The sequence below is a fragment of the Corvus brachyrhynchos genome, unplaced genomic scaffold, assembly GCF_000691975.1.
Source record: "Corvus brachyrhynchos isolate BGI_N302 unplaced genomic scaffold, ASM69197v1 scaffold10, whole genome shotgun sequence".
NCBI classification, from domain to species: Eukaryota; Metazoa; Chordata; class Aves; order Passeriformes; family Corvidae; genus Corvus; species Corvus brachyrhynchos.
In genome coordinates, this window is record NW_008236180.1 from 10,267,626 (window position 1) to 10,287,240 (window position 19,615).

The following is a 19,615-nucleotide window of genomic DNA, read 5'->3' on the forward strand; positions in this document are numbered from 1 at the left end:
CCCCCTCCTGCCTGCTGCCCGCCCCGGAGTTTGTTTTGAAGTAGTGGAGTGTTGTCCAAGTGCTTGTGATCCGAACGTGCTCCCTGGCAGAAATCCTACTCTGATTGTCAAGTGGGAAGATGAGAAGTGTGTATTTTAAAAGGAGAGTGTACTCGTTCCTATGTTCCTTGTCATAGCTTCATGGAGAACTGGAGAAGCCGTGTGTCAATATGGCCAGCACCCGGTGCTGGTGGGGCTGTCTGTCCCTTGAGATACGGGAAGACTTGGTGCCCGGAAAGCATCTGTTCTCTTCATACGGTGTACTTCGTTTCTGCAAGGAGCCCAGGCTCATGATTTGGCCTTCAACCAAACTTTGGCAACAATTTATTTCTATAGAAACTGCCCTTTCCAAAGAAATAGGGAGTTTCTCCTTGAAATGTCATTGGTATTGCTCATGCCATTCCTATCTTGGACATCCCAAGGAGATCTCTGTGTGCTTTCAAGGTGACTTCTGTGGGTTTTTATTTACAAATGATGTCCCGTGGCTGCCTCTGGGCTCTGGGAGCCTTTCCCAGGGCTGAGTAGGGGTTGGCTGGTGTATGAAGCTCTACTTGCATCCTGAGCACATCCCAAGTGAGGTTGTCCATGCTGAGCCTGGCCACGGTGGCCCAGGGCTCTGCTGTCCCAACGGGCAGGTCCCCAAGCTCCTGGCCACTGTCCCACAGGCTGGCCAGGGCTGCCGAACACCATCTTGTCTCTGTTGGAGGACGGTTTCACACGAGTGGTAACAGGAGGCGCAGCTGCCGCCTGATCCCTCTGTAAGCATAGCCTGGCTCGTCCTGTTCGCATGCTGCTGTGGGGCCAGTGGCTCTTTCATCCAGTGTCTCCTGCAGCCCTATGTGGGGCAGGTGCAGGGAATGCTGTGGCTGTGGATGAGCTTCCTGGGGCCCAGGTGGAAGTGCACTTTAATAAGCAAATTTCTCTTGTAAGGATGGCTTTGTTCCTTTTTTTAGAGTATTCTGATTAATTTCATAGAGATGCTGTAGGGTATAAGTATGTTTAAGACTAGTTCTGTGCCAAGAGGCCTTTCCCTGTATGGACCTCAGATAACATGGTCACTTCTCACCCAATGTTCTTGCTATCGGTGATGCCCAAAGAGGAGGCTGGGAAGTGTTAGCGGTCCCTGTCCCCACCCGCCCATGGATGTCGGTGATGTTCTGAGTCATCTTCTCATCAGGTGACAGAAGATCTGCTTCTTTTTTCTTTTTTTTTTTTTTTCCCCTTCCTCTTTCAGCCAAAAATGTTTCATCATGAAAACCCAGCCCAGTATTCCTGGGACGGCTGGGCTAATCCTCTCGGCACTTGGAGGGAGTTTGTTTTCAGGCTGGAGTGGTGAGTAGAAGCTTGGGAGAAGAGTGAGTGAGATAGGACATGAGCAGAGTTGGGGATTTGAATGAATCGACCATGTGCGAGTGATGGAGAGATGCTGTCAGCAGAGAGTTCTGGGGCATTTGTCCTGCCTGCTGCTGCCTCAGTGTGTGCAGTGAGGCTGAGCTGCTCTCCTGTGGCCACTGAAGGGCCTGGGGAAGCCTCTGCCCTGAGACCATCCCTTGTAGGGTGTGCTGCAGAAGTGGCTGAAGAAGGACTTGCAGTTCATTGGCTAAACCATGGGCAGGGCAGTGATTAATCCATTCCTTGATTGTACCTCAATTGAAAAGAAAAAAAATGCAAATAAACGGGACCCGAAGTTGCAAGCTGGAGTCTGGAAGGGCTTTTGTCTGCCTGGTGCCACAGGTTGCTGGGAAGGGTCTGCTACAGCCAGCTCTGCTCATGGGGGTGAGCAGCTGGTGGCAGCAGGGTTGGAGCCAGCCTGCCTGCCCTGCCTGGGCAGCATCAGCCCCTCTGGGCTGGGAATGGCCCTGTGGCAGGACGGCGTCCTCATGGCAGGGTGTGCTGTCACCATGGGTGGGAGCCTGTCCCCAGGCCCCATGTTTGTGGGGGAAAATTTCATCGGCATTGCTGAGGCGTGTTGTGTTTGAGCAGTTGTGCGCCAGTGCCAGGAGAAAACTGGGACAGTTGCACTTCTGGTGCTGTCTCAGCGCATTGGTGTGGAGCTGGCATGCTTGTCAGCTGGAAAAGCTGGATAACTGCTCCTGGTACCCTTTGGAGATGGGGAAGGGGACCCCAACCTGGGTTCTGAGTTGCCTGCCAAGTGTTGGCCTGCCACCTGATTGACCATGGTGTTTAGCTCCTCACAGCCCAGGTAACCCAGCAGTCTGCTCCAGACGGAAATGCAGGAAGAAATTCATGTTTACTGTCAGCAAATAGCCATGCTTGGCTCCTGCAGGGAGTCTAGGGCTTTTGGGCCTTAAATTTGTGTCATGCCTGGACTTGTGTGATGTCCAAGGTAGCTCCTCATTTCTGTCCTTCACCAAGGTTTCCTCGTATGGAACTGAAATGTTCTTGTGGCCTCGTGTTTGTGCAGAGCGATCCAATGTAAACAGCCAGTGCCACCTCCTTCCCAGCGCTCGCATCCAATACCCGTCTGTCTCCCCACACACCACCCTGACGATTACATCCCTGGGCTCCCACAGTCACCTTGGAAGGTGAACTGCCAGGGACCCAGCCGATGGCACAGACACAGCAGGCTCTCCTTGTATTCCACACTGCTGCTGGCGCTCGCTGGCTCCCGGCGCTGCTGTGGCCGGGTGATTATGTGGGTCTGTCTCATCGTGGCCATTGTGTGCGGGATGAGGCGGCCGATTGTTCTGCGAGCTGGGGCTGAGGCACAGCAGGGCTGCCGGGGACGCGGTGGCCGGAGGCTCCAGGAGCTGCCCTGACGTCCACACTGCCAGGGAGGCCCTGCAGGCAGCAGGTACGTGGGGATGCTCGTGCAGGTCGGGAGGCCGCTTGTGCTCGCTGCTGTGCTTGGAGGTCGTGGGACCAGCAGGGCACAGGGCTGCAGGGCAGGCTGGCCTTTCACTGCAGGAAGTCACACTGGCCTCATCTTGGAAAAAGCAGAGCTTGACACTGGGCAAACAGTTTCGTCCTGTTATGGAGGTCAGGGGCCACCTCGACAGGTTTTTTTTTTGCAGGGCTTGGTCTTGGCACTGAGGCTCTTGCCCTCCTGGGACAGCTGCCCTTTGCGCCTCTTGCCTCCTCCAGATAGGATGTGCAGAAATGGGCTTGCCAGAGTCACTCTGTCCATGCCCAGACCCCAGTGTTGGAGCAAGGATGACGCGGGCACAGAGTGTGCTGGCTTGGAGGTGGAGCAGCTCAAGAAGCTGTTTCTGTTTCATCCTATCCTCCGCTTCTTGGTTCATCCATGGGGCTGTGTGGTCGTCCCTGCAACCCCTGTTTTCACGTGGTGGCGGCTCATACAGCCTTCCTACAAGTGTCTCTTTGAACAGGGCCTAGGAAATTAAGGGAATTTCCTCCTGCAGCTGAAAGTAGTAATGCTTTTTCAATCTGCTTGCACTGCAAGTTGTTTCATCTTGATGCCTCTGACTGCAACAGTGGGAATTTCTCAGACCTTGGACTTGGTCCTGGTGTAGAGGGTGGCTGCTGTATGGCTGGGAGTGCTGGCAGGGGCCTTCCCGGGTGCTCAGGTAGCAGCTCTTGGCTTTTCCTTTGTCGCGATGGATGTTGGAGCCTCTTTATTTAATTTTATTTTTTTTAATTTAGATTTCCATAGGAGTCATACTTGGTTGGATCTGATGCAGGAAAATAATGTAGAGAATTTAAATTATTGGGTGAAAGATTGTTACCTTTGAGAAAGAGCTGTAATTCAGTCTGGCTTTACTTCCTCCAAGCTTATCAGGAGTTGCTCCCAACAGGTCACACGGGGCATGAGGTAGCACCACTAGCCCTGAATTACATTTATGGCGCAAGAACTTGATTTTGATAGGCAGGAGCGCTTTGAAACATTGTTCTGTCAGGCTGCATGTTGGTGACCAGCCGAGCAGTGCTGTGGGGACCAACAGCTGCCCCAGTACAACTCGTTTGTCACTTTTGGAACAATATTATATCGCCAAAGGTGGCTGATCCAGTTTGGTCATTTAATGCATCAGCCTGGCAGGTCTTAGCACAGAGGAATTCTTGGTGGGGGGCGGGGGAAAATGGCAAAAGATTTTGCTACTGCCAGCTTGTCCCAGCTGGAGGGACTATGGGAAGTGGTTGAGTTGCCTGTGGTGGTGAGGAAGAGTGTTGGCCATGGCCCCGGGCAGGAGGATGGCGCTGTGGGGACATGGAGCGGGGCTGGTGAGGCCAGCTGAGGGCAGTGGAGCAGTTGTGTGAGGAAGTGAGTTGCTGCTGCTTTGCCTTCTGAGAACTGCTGGGGGAATGTGGGCAGAAGGAGCCTGGGTAGAGTCAGCTGGTGAGAGGAAGGCAGAAGGAGGATGGCAGGGCAGAGTCCTGAGCGAGGAGCAGCGCACGCTGGCCATGGTGGGGTGCTGGTGTCCAGCCTGTCCAAGCAGGACACTGGTGAGCCAAGGTGGCCTTGGCTTGGCTGGGCAGGGGCTGGGTGCAGGTGTCTTTTCGAGTTTGCTGAGAGCTTGCTGGGTGCCTGGATGCTGTCTGAGTAGGGACAGAAGGTGAAGATGCAGCTTGGAATAATGAAATGAGGTTTGTGCTGTCGTAGCCTTGGCTTTCATCTCCAGGTCTTCCCTGGGCAGCACGAGGGAGTGTGGTATCTTACTGTGGAACACGGCAGCACTGCCCTCCTTCACTCTCCTCTGCCCGAAAGATCTGCCAACCAGCATTTCACAATCTAAGGCAGGAACAGCCCAGTCCCACAGTGTATCCCACAGAGGATATTGGAGTCATTGGATCTGACAGTGATTGGGGGTAGTAAGAAATCCTCAAGTCCCCCTTGATACAAGAACTTGAGCTCAGGATCACCTGCACTACAAGCAGAAGGAGACTGGTGGCAGCTGTGGGAAATTGTTCCTTTGGCAGCACCATGTTCTTCCAGCAAAGAGGCTCCTACAAGGCAGGTCTGGGCTGGGGAGCAGCCCTATTCCACCCAGCTGCTCCTGTGCCAGTGCATCCAAGATGCTGGTGGTGCAGAGCATTGGTTGGAGACCACCTCTTGCTCAAGGCTAACAAATTACAAGGTTTCTTTGAGGGCAGATGAATTACTGGGTTTTCTTTGCCTGTAAGCACCTGTGCTGTTTGTCAGGCACGTCTGGTTTGCTTTATTTTGCTGGTGGCTCAATGGGTGTTGCAACTGCAGAGTACGTGAAGAGTTCATGTTTCATCCATGCGTCTCTGGAAGCCTGGCCTGTGGAAGCTGACTGGCAGACACAAAAGCTTCCAGGTACTGGTTCATTCCTGCAAATCGAGTGCTTCAAAACTTCAATAATCTGTGGCAGAGTAGACCTTAAAGCACCCATGCTGTCAGCCCATGGTCTTCATGGGTTTGGGAGGCCATGGAAGGCCAGGGCTTCAGCAGGCACTCGGCCACTTCAGGTGGCTGCTGACTCTGTTGGAGATAAGGGCTCTGACACTGCTGCTTTATTTCCTGAGCTGATCCTCTGCCTCCCTTCCAGGTGGACTCATTAACTGCATTAGCTCAGGCAGCATCTGCTCTGCAGGGTACGATGAACCCCCCTAGGGACCACTGCAGGGAATGGAGATGAGCAGTGTGGGGAGCTGTATGTTTGCACTTGATCCCATTTGAATGCTGTTACAATTGGTGAATTTTAATATCCAAGCACATGGAGTCTTTAAATACTTAATCTTAACTGAAATTCCTGGGGAAGCTCACAAGGGTGGCAGCAGGGGTGGTGGCATGGCTGATGCGCCGTTGGCTCTGCGGAGCCCTCTGCTCTCCCTGTGGCACCGCTGAGGGGTGAGGGGTCTGGGAGAGAAGCTGATATGCAGCTGTACAGGGCAAGAAAAGCCTTCCCTGAACACTTTATTTTTAAATCATTGTCACAATACAAAGTGTGTATTTACTTTGACAAAGCCTTTGCTGGGTTATTTTAGTAAAGTTTATTTCCATGCAGGGTTTTTCTTCTCCATTGCATTCAGGCTGTTCTGGCTGTGGTTTTGGCTGGCAGCATTTTGAACACGGATGCTTTAGGGTGGTTAATGTGTGTTTGAAGCTTTTCTAGCACTAGTCTAAATACCATGGGGATTAGTCCTGTTTGGAGAGATGAAGGAGAAAATGTATAGTGGACTGTGCTGTTGAAATGCAAGATAACCCCAAATCAGAAATTTTTGAGAGATGTTGGTGGGTGCGGTTTTGGGGAGAATGTGAAATAGATAACACTGAAACCACCAGGGCTTTCAGCATTACCCTGGAGCTGCTCTTATTTTGAAAGGAAAGGTGGATTGGAAAGCTGAGGGTGATGTCAGTGCCCAGCAGGAGAAGAGCCCTCGGCCGTCCTTATCTGCTGCTTGGAAGGGTCCCGGGGGGACAGCGGACTGCAGGGCTCATCCCAGTAGGAAGTGTCCTCGATGGTGCAGCTGTGGTGTGGCGTATGATGGGCAGGGCCATGGGGTCCTTTTTTCATTATAAAAGGAATTTTCTGGGGCTTGCTGGTCTTGCTAAAGTGAAGGAAGGATCTAGGGGGAGGTGGGTTTGGGGGATCCGCTGTGCTCTGTAGTGACTGTGGGTGTTTTTGATAAAGCCACAAGCTTCACTGCACCTTATTTGATACTTTGCTTTCTCAAAGCGTGTAAATGTTACTGCAGGAGTGCGAGAAGCTCAGTTTGAGCTCCTGCCTCCCTCCTGGCTACGCGGGGGAGGTGACGGGTCAGCGCTTGCTTGCTGGGCCTTTGGCGTGTGGTGACATGGTGTGTGACTTCCTAAAGGTCATTTTCCTAGGTTTTTGTTTGAGGTGCAAAACCAACGGGTTCTGCCCTTTGTAAGCCTGCAGTTGTATGTGGCATCCCTGGGCTGGCACAAACCTCTCCAGAGCCCTTGCCCTGAGTGGGGCTTTTATCCTGGGGCCCCTCTGAAGATGCTGTTAGGGTGCTGGCCAGCCCCCCTTGCAGCACAGGGGACCCAAGCTGGGGTGTCCATATGTGTCCCTCAGCCCTTGTGGCAGGGAAGAGGCTGCTTCCAGGGGATGTGGGTTCAAATAGGACCATGTTCTTTTTCCTGTGGGTTGTGCCTCCGTCTCCCTGCTCGGTGGGAGCTTGTGCTGTTTCCTGCTCTGATGAGCAGGTGCGTGCCCATGTGATGGTTGGGCTGCGTGTGAGACAGCTCCTGTGAAACTGTTCCCTCCCTGTGCCTTTCTAATCTGAAAGGTAAAGGTTGAGAACTATTTCTGTATGGAGGATGCCACTGCACACGTGATGGAAGAAAACAAATACAGGCAAAGCACCTACTGCACTGCTGTGGGTTGGGCTGTGGTAGAAGCAGTTCAACCAGTGTTTGTGTGTGTCTGGAGAATTTTATGGCAAAATAATTGATTGTTTTTGTTGAATGCTCTTGCCATACAAATAATCAAAGGAGCCTCTTGAAACCTGGTGCTGTGTTAGCTGCCTCCCTTGCTTTGGAGAGACGGGACCAAAGTGTGCTGAGACTTTACCTGTGCTCATACACTGCCTAGAGGCTCCTGAGTGGGGCTTGGGGGGTTCCTTCACTGACAGGACGGGCTGGTGAGGGCCATGGGATACCTGTGACACAAGAGTGCGTACTCTTGATTGATGGTGTCTCCCCACAGCAGCAGGTTGGGAGCAAGGATTTTGGGTGGAAAGTGGAGAAGATGGCTATGTGAATGCTAATGTTTATAAATTGCCTCTAAAAAAACCTGTACAAAGCAGTTGGAGTAGAAGAGGAAAGCAAACACTGCAGTGCACCAGGTAGTCAAGTGCAAACAGATATTTTTTCCCTTGCTACCTGGCAGGAAAAGGAAGGCATTTCAGTGCCTGCCTCTGTGCCCTCTGCGTCAGCGGGGCTGGCAGAGGCTGCGGGCTGTGGCTCGGAGCCGTGGGTGCCTTCTGACACGGCTGCTCCGGCTGAGCCGCCCGGCAGCGGGGCCAGGCAGGGCTGGGATGCACAGGGGGGAGCTGCAGGGAGCCAGCAGGCGATGCACAGAGCACAGGTAAATAAAAATAAAAATAAACCTGCTGGAACGGCCGCAGGTCACAGCAGGAAAGCCCAGAGCTGCTGTAGCTGGAAACGAGTGCGGGCCGAGCCCAGGGCTCATGGTGGTTTCTGCACAGGGCTGCAGCAGCCTGAGCTGAGGGAGAACACTTTGGATATTGTGCTCCTGTCAGCAAATGCGGGGTTCCCTTGGAGTTGGGGACCCTGGAGGGGCACAGGGTGGCCCCCACTCCCACAGGAGTGTGAAATGCTTCCACACATGCAGCTCACTTTTATTCTGCAGTCATTTTTTTTCCCCCTCAGTGTTTTTCCAACTCATGTCTTGCTGCCAGAGTCCATATTAATAATGCATGACTTTTTTTTATGGTGCTTCCTTCCCGGCGTCCCTTTCAGCTGCTGAGTCAGAGAAGATTGTTATAGCAGCAACCTCTGAAGCGCTGAAATGCCCCTGCAGTGCTCAACTGCTGTCATTTATCATCCCAGCTCCTCTGCGGGCAGCCTGTTCCTTGCCCGTCTTGGGGGGAGGATCCCCATGCCAAAAACCTGATTCCTGTTACACCAGCTGGTGACTGGCGAGCTGAGCTCTGCTCAGCCTTCCTGGCTAGTGTTTGGTGAAAGCAGATATTGCCTCTGTTGGCTGGTTTGGTTTTTTTTTTTGTTTGAAATCCTGTGAAGGTTTTTCTGATCTGCCTGAAACTGTATTTTGGGATTGTGCCTAAGACTTTTTTTTTTCCCCCTCCTTACTAATTTTTAAATAAATTTTTTCCCTCCTCCCTGCACTCCCCTCAAGATCTTTACCTGGGCTTTTTAGGGTGATTGGGATGATAGAAGCCATATAATGTGTTAATGGGGTTAAATTAACTTCAAATCCTCCCAGTAGCTGTTGAAACGTGCCTGGCTGCTGCAGGAAGTGTTGGAGTTGCTAATGCAGCATGGAACAGAGATCTGCAGGGCTCCTGCCTGCAGGTTGGGATCAGTCCCCAGTGGGTCATCTCCATGCAGAGCCAGTCCCCACCTGCTGGGTCCAAAACCTGGAGGGAAATAGGGAGCAGTAGCACTCTTCAGGGAATTTGTCTTCTCATGACTTAAATAATACCTCCACTGTAATCTCAGGAGCAGATCCTCTCCTCTCTTCTATCCCAGCTGACTTTAGGTAGGAGTGGCTGCTGGGGCACTTGCTGGTAGGGCGTGGGGACACACAGCCTCAGTGCTGGGAAACAGCATCCTCATAGTCTTCCCCTGCTCAATGCCTTGCCTCGGCGGGCTTTGAAAGACTCACCTGTAAATATTATCCCAGAGCCAAGCAGGAGAGGAACGGGGCTCACCTGGGGAAGGAGAGTTTCCTTTTCCAGACTTCCCAAGCTGCCTTGTTCCCCGTGTCCCGCTGTTGGGGATGGCACAAGCAGATGTGCACCCACACTGGTGTTTGCTCTGGGGAGCGCAGAGGAGCGGAGAGGGGCCTGAGAGCAGGAGGGAGGTGGTACTGCTCTTCCCTGCTTCCTCAGCTGGAGGAGCTGGCCAGAGCAGCCAGATGTGTGTGTGTGTGGGGCTGATGTCCTGGCTGCATCTCGTCCTGGCTGCACACCTGCATCTCACCCGGGCCAGGCTCCTGTCTGGCAGGGGAATAGTTGCCCTTGTGGCATGCTTCCCCCTCAGCACCATCCTGTTCTGCTGAGGCTCTACAGTGCTGGGCTACCAATTCATTCTTCCCGAGGAAGGGAAAACCGCTGTGGTGTGAAATTCCCCCAAAGCTGCAGTGCATCCTCCTTCCATGCTGCAGCCTGGCTCCCTTGCTCAGAGTCAGTGATTTCTCTTTTCTTGGATTTTTTTTTAAGGATTTTGCTGGCTGTTGGGAGCCCAGTGCCCTGGGGGCACCCTCCCTGTACCTGCCAGGTAGGAGGGGGCAAGCACCTTCTGTGGGTGCTTTTTGCATCCTACAGGGGAAGCTTTGCAGAAGGATCCCGTGAACTTCTGCATCTTGAGTCCACAGGGCCTTGCTAGAGTGGCCTTGCTGTGGTCACCGGCTGCCCCAGTGCTGCTGCCTGCCCAGGACATGCCCCAAGGGACAGACACCTTCCCACTGCCACAGCCCCGCTTGCCCTGCGGTGACACACAATGCCACCCACAACTGGTGAGACGAGCAACTTGCTTCTCGGCTAACAAGATTTAGGTGGATTATGCTATGTATTTAATCAAGGGCTAAGCTGATTGCCTTATTTGGAATGGATCAAAGCCCTTGGAAATGCCAGCCTGGAGACCAGCTATTGAGTGGGAATATTCCTCAGCCGTGTGCCTGTGTGGCAAGCCTTGCTTTCGAAGAAGCCGGAGTTTCAGCAGACAGGTTTGACAGCAGCAGTGTCCAAATGCAAAACCAGACTGGAGAAGTCTGAGGTGATGGGGAGGTAGGAGTGTGAGAATGTTGCTAGTCGTTGACCATTGTGGAGGATTTTGGGGAAAAGGCTTCCTCTTCTAGCTTTCAGCTTGAAACCATGTCTCCAGATACATAAAGCTTCATGCTGACAGCTAAGTGAGATGCTCTGGGATTTGGCAGTCAGGCTTCCACCTTCTAGAAAAGGAGCTGTGACTCTTGTGAGCTTGTGTGGCTCTGCAGCAGAGACCAGACTCTCTATTGCTCACACAGGGAGCCCCACATGTCCCTGCAGTGGCTGTCAGCAGCGTCAGAGCTCACAAGGGTCTCTTCTGCCCTTGTCCTGGTCCCCACTGCAGCGTTGCTCTGGGGCCTGCGGGACTTTGGCAGCAGAGGAGGTGGTGCTGGTTGCAGAGGAGCAAAGCAGAGGGTGCTCCTTGCTGCTGCCAGCCCAGAGGCGCTCGCTCCTTGCTGTGGCCGTGGCTGTGCAGAGGGAGCCAACAGTTCAGAACTGTCCCTATAGGCAGGTATTGAGGCAAGTTTAAAATTAGTTTCCAGTTAAGAGCTGTTGTGCTTGTCAGGGTCTGCCTGGAGTGGCAGGGCAAGCGCATTGTCCAAGGTGTGTGGTGTCTCTCTCTTGTAGGGTTGGGGTTTTTGCCACAAGAGGTGTTGGTGCACTGGGGTGCCCTGTCTCCATGTCTGTGAGCTGTGAGCGTGCTCTTCACCTCTTCACCTGCGTGCGGTGACATGGTCCAGTTGAGCAAGCTGTTGAAAATACACTGGTTATTCAAATCACTTTTTCTTTTTCTTAAAAGGAGAAGTTTATTTCAGGAACCAATTTCTGTCTTGCTGCCGTTTGATGCAAGGAGGGTAAACATAGGCCACAGCTCTCCCGCTCTGTGCATGTGACTGTGGGCACTGCCTGTAGAACTGAAAATACCCCAACCAGAAGGCTTGGCTGGAGGAGATGGGTACGGGCAGCTTCTGCTTTGAGGTGAATCAGACTGTTCTCAGGCAGCAGCAGGTGCTCCCCACAGCCTCACTGCTCCTTCCCTTTGCATAAAGCAGACCTGGGACTTTGCAAACATCTCTTCCCCTCTGCCTCTCAGACCTCCTTGTTGTTGCCTCATTGCCTGCTGCAGCAGGAACAACCCTGGAGCAAATGCAGGCTATGCTCTGTCACATCCTGCCTGTGCTGTGGGCCCCTTCTGGCTGCCCCATCTCTCCTGGATGTAGCCTGAGCCTGGTGTGGGGTTGGCAGAGCATCTTGTGTGACAGCCAGGTGTAAAATGTTCCATGTTTAATTTATTGCTAATCAAACCTGCAAATTAGGTGCTGCCTCAGTTCTCCTCCTGCCCAGACCCATTATGCATCTTCCTGCTCTAGCTCGTATGTGGAGTTATAGGCAGGGATTGGTCAAGCATCCCTTTGTGTTTCAGAGGCCTGGGCAGGTTTGTCAGTGTGCAATCACCCCATCAGCCTGACTTTCTGGTGTCTTGGGCTGTACCAAATGGTCTGACAGTTTTTAGGCCGCAGCAGCAGGGTCTCTGCTGGTACCTGGCCCTGTGAGGCAGCTCCAGGGTTGGTTGTTCTGTGCATCGGGTTGGGAAGGGCCGTAGGGCAAGAGCAGATGGAGGGAGCTGTGGCAGGAAGGGGGGCGGGGGCTGCCCAGCTTCAGGGTGTTCTAGGTTAACCCTGCTTTCACCTAATCAAAAAAGAAAAAACTGTCAACAGGGTAATTGTCTGGTTTGCTGCTGCGCTGCAGAGCCGGTGGCAGAGTAGGGCTCACGGCCGGTGCTGACACTGACCCTTTTCCCCACACTGCCCTCCCCCAGCTGCCTCCCCTTTGCACGTGGGGTGTCCACCCCTGGCAGGGGAGGGGTCACAAATCCCCAAACATCACGGGATGCTGCCAGAGAGGGACACAGCATTTATGGGGCTGCCAAGGGCTCGGCCACATGGGGGAAGGGGGGAGTGGGAGAGGATGGCCTCTGGCTGTAATACCTTGGGGAAGCAAACACAACCTGCACAAATTGGGTAACTTGAGTACATAAATTGGTGCAATCTAAAATCTCATTATCTGGTGTGGAGGGAATGGCTGGTGCCTTGGCAGGGAGGAGGAGGAGGGTGGACTTGTGCCATGCCCAGTGAGTTGGAGGTGCTGATGTGGGCAGGATCTGTGGGACACCAGCCCCAAGCAGCTCCTTCCCGAGGCCCGTTGGGGCTGCCCTGGCCCAGAGGAGTCCTGCCCTCACTGCCTGCTCAGCTCTTCTGGCTGTTCCGCCTGGGAGCACGCGCCTCCCGTTCCCAATGAGTTTAGCTTTTCCAAGGTAGCCGTATATCTGACTCATGTTCGCAGAGCTCGACGTCTTGCTGCAGACAGGCTGGAATTGATTAGTTTATTATTTTTTCCCCCTCTGCCCTGTTGCACATATCGATGAGCAAGTGGTCAGATCCCTCGGCAGACACTCGCTCTCTTAAGGAAACTTCAGGTGCTGCTGTGTGTCAGGAACTTAAAGGTGTTGCAGTGGGGGAGAGGGAAGGGGGAGAAGGGTGTTTGCTGTTCCCTGGTGTGCCCCTGTGTGTGCTCATCCCTCCCCAAGCAATTGCAGAGCCAGATGAGTGCTGGTGGCCCGGGGCAGGAGGAGGCAGCGATGGCTGCTCCTGCCCACAGAGGGACAGGCAGGATACTTTGTGCCCAGAACCCCATCTCCACAGCCTGATCACAGACAGCCTCTGCTGAACTTGCCTCAGGTTCTTCCCTGTTTGTATAAACCCAACAGAGCCTGGTGGGGTGGGAGTCAGGGGCCATGAGCTTCCCGTCCCTCTCAGGCGGTGATGTCCTGTGAACCCTGGTTGCAGCTTGGGGCTGTGGAAGTGCTGATCCCTTGCTGAGCTCGCTGGCTCAATAGCCTTGTGGCTGCTTATCTGGGATTAATGTGTAACTTAATGGCAGTGCTTAGGCACAGCTCTGAGTGTGGTGCTGTGGTACAGGGTGGTGCGAATCTGCTCTCTGAAGCCAGGGCATTTTGTTCCCCCTTCCCATGATAAGGTTTAGGGTTTTCCCGTGCCTGGCGCCAGCATGGCGACACTGTTGGTAAATGTTGGCCACGTCTGGGAAGGAGGGTCAAGTCAGCAGAGGCAGGACAGAAGGGCAGTGCTGGGGGCAAGCCACGAGCACAGCCCTGTCCCTGCACAGAGTCTGCATGTGCCAAGCCCCGGGGTCTGGTCCTGAAGGGCACGGATGGCACAGGTCTGTGGGGTGATGGAAGGAAGGTTTTTTCTTTTTCCCTGTTCATGGCATCCCAAACAGACTCATGCCATTGCTTTTCTGCTGGCACGTAGGTAGGCATCACACAGGCTGGGATTTGATGGACAGTCTCTTAAGTGTTAAATAAGTTCATAGATAGAGGGATGATTTTTTTTTTCCAGTGAAGTCATTCCTTATACTGATAACACTGATAATCAGTTAATTTATTTACAGCAGCTGTATTATCAGTTTGCTTGTCAGGCAGAAGAAAATCGTATAAAAATGTTATGTGTTCCAAGGTTGCATAGCTCACAACAAAGCTAATAAATGTCTTAGGATGTCATAGTTCTTACAAAATCCCTTAGGTAATGGTCTGGGTGTTGGAAGTTCAAAGTTGCACCCTCTCTCTGATAGCTTTTTTGCTTCTAATAAAACACAGCAGCTGGAGAGGCCATTCAGAGTGTTGCCTTTAATTATTGCGGACAAGAACAACTCTGTAATCTGACTGTGGAGGCCAAGCTGCTGTGGGTCTTAAATGGCACTGCATGGTGAGAGTACCCTTGGCAGGGAGCTCTGAGCTGCTGCCTTTGAAAATCTCGGACAACAATCATCCCACGTGATCGAGAATTCCAGCTTCGAGAAATTTTTAGGAGTTGACAGGGCTGGCAAACCAGGCAGATGCGTAGTGTGGAGGTGGGGCTGGGGCTGTGCTCCTTCTCTGGCTGCTGGGATGGCTGCTTTCCCAGGACCTGGCAATGTACAGAAAAGAAACCACAACAGGGATGGTCTTGGGGCATTGCTACAGAGGGCTCTCTCCTTGGTCTCCATGGTGCAAATCATGCTTGCAGCAAAGCAGCCTTTGTACTGTCAGGGCTGAGGCAGCTCAGGATGCTTTATTCCCACTAGCAGGTACTGGTCATGACATTGCAGAGTGGAGCCTCTTTTAGCCCCAGCGAGAGTGGAAGCAGCAGGATCAGGTCAGACGAGAGGCTGCAGCTCGTGGAGGTGGCCGTGTCCTGCCGAGCAGGGCAGTCCTGGCACTGCCTGGGTGTGCCCAGGGTGAGCCCGGGCGGAGCATCGCACTCTGCCCCTGCCCTGCCCCTCCCTGGTGGCTGCTGGGGTGTCCCCACCGCTGGTTCCTGCCCTGCTGAGGTCGGGGGCAGGGACAGGCACGGCACACGCCAGCCCTCCCCGGGGGTGAGAATCCCTGCCTTGCGTTCCGCCGTTCATTCTGTGGCAAGGAGTGGGTCCCACGGGACGCGTGCATCGTGGGCGAGCTAGGCTGGGAGCAGGGCATTCCCCGTGCTATTTTTTTGTTGGAGACGAGATGTAAATAGGACATGCTGGACCATGCTTCAGCCATAAATGGCAGTGCAAGATGTGCTGCGGGTCTCGCTGGATGGAGTGAGGAGCGGCGCTGTCCTGGATGCTGCAAGCACAGCTCCTGCCCTGCATGCCAGCTGGCCGGGAGGGCTCCTCACGCCTCAGCACCGGGATGGTCCAGCCTGGTGTGAGAGGCAAACCACTGACCTGGAACAGCCTCTCGGAACCCCCCTTGGAGCAGCTCCCTTGCAGCAGACATGAGGCTGTACATGTGATAACCCTTTTTGTTCAGCCATGCTGAACTTGTAAAACATGCTTGAAAAATCAGGTCTTTGGTTTTTTTGGGGGGGAATAGCCTAAAGAACAGAACTTTTTCTCTTTTTCGCCATCAAATCAGGGTGTTACAGACAGTGCAGTTTGCAGTGTGTGAACTGAGCCAATAAATCCATTACTCTTAAGTTGTTTTTTGACAATTTCATACTCTCCAATGGGTATAATCTCCTAATTTGGAAGACTAACAAATCAATGATTTCAATATCTATTTAGCTGGTATGTGATGTATATGGAAATTTTAAATTCAAATCCCACCTGTCTCCTGTTCTCTGCTGTGGTCTGACTGTATTCTAGATTGCTTCACCTGGTGAAGGACAGCACTGCTGAAACTCCCTATTGACTGCATTTCCTAGGCAGCACCACTCCATGTGTCCCCATTTTCCTGCATGTCCTATGACTGCCTGTTGGAGCAGGAGGCCCAGGTTGGTGGCAGGGCCGGCCTGCAGTGGAGGATTTCCTTTGTCTCCTGCAGCTGTGCCAGTTCCCATTGCCTGGGGGATGAGGAGTTGTCCCAAGCAGCCCATGTCCTAACCTGCCCTCCTGCTTCAAGGACAGCGCTGGGGACGATCTGCCTGTTTTTCCTCTCCCTTGCTTGCCCAAGCGTTCATTTAATTTTTATTTATTATTTTTCTTAACAAAAGCTCTCCCTCTGTTTGTTCATCCTGATCCTACATGAGCACTGGACTCGGGCACTGGGATTCCTGACGCTTTAAGAGGGTGTCTAGGATGCAGGAATTCCCACTCCTTTGTCTCCTAATGAACCGGAGGAACAAACGCTGAGCTCTAAGTGTTTGGAAGTGTAAATGTTTGCTGTGGTAGCAGCAGCTGGTGCTGCCAGCCCGGAGGTCGGGTCGGTGTCCATGTCAGCGCCTGCTGAAGAGTCTTTGATTGCTCATTTCGTGTGCGGGTGAGAGCTGTGTGTTTGTGCTCTGCCTGCACGGGAATCTGCTGCCGGCGGATGCTCTGCTCCTCCTGGGGAGCGTTTGTGCTGACCCTGCTGAAGGGAGCAGGATGGAGAGAGCAGACTGGCTGGAGATGGGGATGGAGGGATGGAAGATAAACAGGACATGCAGTCACGTGCAATCGCATCTCCTGAATGGCAGTTAAAGTAGAAGAGTCTGAATCTCTCGAGGAAGGGTAATATTTAACTTGGGCAAGTGCTTGTTATGCTCTGTGCTCCAGCCTGCATGTCACTGTGCCCTTCCTCACAGAGAGGAACTGCAGCAGAGCCCTGGACTGCTTCTGGGATTTGCAAAGCCCAGTGTGATTTTTACAGCCGTCCTTGCCATTACTGCCCTGGTGCACAGGTAAACTGTGTCCTCCTGGTTTTCCCACCTGCGTGGAGCTGGGTGCTGCACATGCTGGTGCTGCGCCTGGGTGATTGACCTGGGGCTCAATCCCACCACCAGCCTTGCCTGCTGTTGGGGTGCAGAGCTCCTTCCATGGGTGCTTTGGTGCTGTAGGTGTTTCATGAGTTCCCTTGGCCTTCTGAGCTTTCCCATGCATGCAGAGCATGTTGTGCTCCTCTTGCTGGGTATCCTAAAACCAGTGCAGTTTTCAGAGCAAGTGACACAAACACCTTAGTGCAGGCAGCTGTGGGATTGCAAATGGAAGTTGCCGCCTTAAATGTGTACATGAAAAATTTAGGGTCTCTTAGAATAATATGGATTTTCCTCCCCTTGCTAAGGCTTCCCCAGGGTCATTTTTCTGTAAGACAGTTCAGATACAAATTTCCCATATTCAGGTTTTGACTGAGTGTCACTTGAGCCTCCCATCTTCCTGCTTGCTGTATGCACGTGCAAGCTGCCAACTTGCCAATTTTGGGGACAAGTGGTTTGTAATTACCAGCTCAGTGCTGCTGCTGCACTGTTAATTCTTAGACCATTTAATGTATCAAATTATTCCTTCCTGTGCTATTTAGAGGCAAAGGGCTAAGTAACAGTGATGGCATTAATATTAAATTCTCTAAAACTAATAGGAACCTCTTATTTAATTGTTCTGGCACTCAGCATGTCTGGGGAATACAGTGCCACTGGAAAGCTAATAGAGACAGAGGTCTCATGGTGTATTAACGCTGGGATGCTGCTACTTTTCCTAGTTGGGTTATTTATGAGTTAAGACTATCGTAACTGTCTATCAGTGCCTTAGAGGCTTAGTTTGATTAAACCCCTTTTTATTGCTAATGCTAATGGAGCTGGATTGATGCTGGGGATCTGCTGGGAGAGCTTAGCAAAAGGCTTAACGTAGACATGACTCTGCTGGTTCCGTTGTCTCTGGGCCCCGCGGGAGGTGTCTGCAGCAGGCAGGACCTCCCAGCCCTGGCAGGGTGACCTGAGCACCCACCCTGCTGCCTGCAGGACACTCACCCCTTCCAAGTTGCTGCTGCATCTCCCACGTGAGGTGTCCCACAAGCTCTGCTGGGTACCTTGTGCCCAATCCAAACATCTGGTGGAGTGTTCAGCAGCAGTTTCTCTGGTGGTGCATTGGTTTGTGACTGTGCTGCTTGAAACGGGAGCTCTGGGGGCTGACAGGGATTGCCCTTGCTGGTATGGGGCTCCAGGTGCTGGCAGGAGAAGGCTGCACACAGCAGTGAGACCATGATGAGCTCAAACAGATCCTCTGTGCTTCTGCAGCACGTGTGGACTAATGAATGGGAAAAATGCTGAATGTGACAGAAAGCCCTAAATCTCAAAGCAGAGGAAGACTGGCTCCTTCCTCAGGAAAGCCTGGCTGCCGTGCTGGGCGCTGATACTGCTGCAGGCGTGCAGGGCTGCTGTGAGCCACTTGGCCCCTCTTCCTGAGTAACTGTCTCTCCCAGCTTGGGGTACCCTGCTGTCCCCCGTGCAGCAGGATGCTGCAGGAAGGTCCTTTCCACAGGCGGTGGAAATGTCAGGGTCAGGAGCGAGACGTGTCAGGTCTGTTCCCTCTCCTATGTTGGTGGCTGGCATAGATCACAGTCAGTCTTCTTCCAAATCAGCTCCCAAGCTGCAAATTAGCCTGTTGCCTCTTCTAGTATGTATCATCACGATGAAACTAATTTTCCATGAGAGAGTCAGCTGTTTCTTGATTAGAAGTGCTCCGAAAATACTAACAGAGAAATGATTACAGGAAGACTTCAGTGCTCATTTATTTAATTGGACTTTACTTCCCTGGCTGCAGTTGTTGCATCCACTCCTGGCTTGAGTGAGCACTTGCTCTCCCAGTTTGCTTGTGAGCAGAGAGGTTAGGGTGCAATATCCCAAGGGGTGCCATGCCCTGGGGTGCAGCCTTGTGGCTCTGTTCCAGCTGGTGACAAGCTGTCATGTTTTCCGTGTGTTTAAATCATGGCAGGGTTGACTTGTCCTTTAATGAACCAACAAGAATAATCTTCAGGCAGTTATTTGGGCAAATGGATTCTTAAATTTTGCTTGTTTTCTGGGTGGGGAGTGAGGGTTTGCTGGAAATGAAAGGAAAAAGGGCCAACTCCCCTCTCCCATCACTGTCCTGTCCCTGTCCAGCTGCCCAGTGGCAGTAGCTGGGCTGTTACTGCTCTGTGCGTGTGCTCTGAAGTGCCGCATGCTCAAAGGGAAGAAAGGCAGAAGGCCAATGTAATTTTCGAGATCATCCTGTGTGATCAGATTAGCAATATATCACAACAGGGAGAATTGCTTTCTGGCTGAACCACGGTTCAGGCCAAGCCCACCACGAGCCTGTGTCTGCAGCAGTAAATGCTCAGGGGTGATCAGCATCTCTAGCACTCTGGCTCTGGGAAAGGCCTCTCGGGTACAGGAGCCCTGGGCTCTGTAGGATCAGCCAGGTCAGGCTTAACAAATTTAAAACGTGGCTAATTTGCTCATCAAAAGGGCAGTAAATGGAGGAGGAGTGAGGTTTGAGCTCTGTACAGCGATTCCCAAATGTTGGTGCAGCCCCAGCCCCGGCCACAGCAGCGCCTGGAGCTGATCTAAGCACCGTGTGCACACAGGGAGTGAAGTGTTTGCAATAATGTGTTTTAAATCCGATTTTCTGACCTGAACGAATTGTGTGTTCTGGATAGACACGGTGTTTGTGAAGCTTATCTCATGCAGGTGGTTTGTTTTGGGGATAGGAGGAGGGGCTCTGTTCCCTGGTCATGGGAGGTTCTTGATCTTGGGTGTTTGGCATGTTGATGGCACAGCTCATCCTTGGCCAGGTATCTCCTTAATCATCTGCTTAAAGGGGTTAATACGTGAAAAGGCAGCTGCTGCCTGACACAAAGCTGGTGTTGTTCCTGCCCGTGCTCCCCTGGGATGGTGGCTGCTGTGACAGTCTGCTCAGGATTCCTGCT

At 52.7% G+C, this 19,615-nt stretch overlaps 1 protein-coding gene across 1 annotated transcript in view; it reads left to right on the plus strand.

Moving 5' to 3' along the window:
- The first annotated feature begins 1,274 nt into the window (after positions 1-1,274).
- The window catches only part of B4GALT5 (beta-1,4-galactosyltransferase 5), a 33,346-nt gene continuing 15,005 nt past the window's right edge, over positions 1,275-19,615 (plus strand). The window contains exon 1 of the mRNA XM_017735197.1: positions 1,275-1,371. Within this exon, the coding sequence (XP_017590686.1) occupies positions 1,290-1,371 (82 nt within the window). The 5' untranslated portion in view covers positions 1,275-1,289. The remainder of the gene's footprint in view (positions 1,372-19,615) is intronic.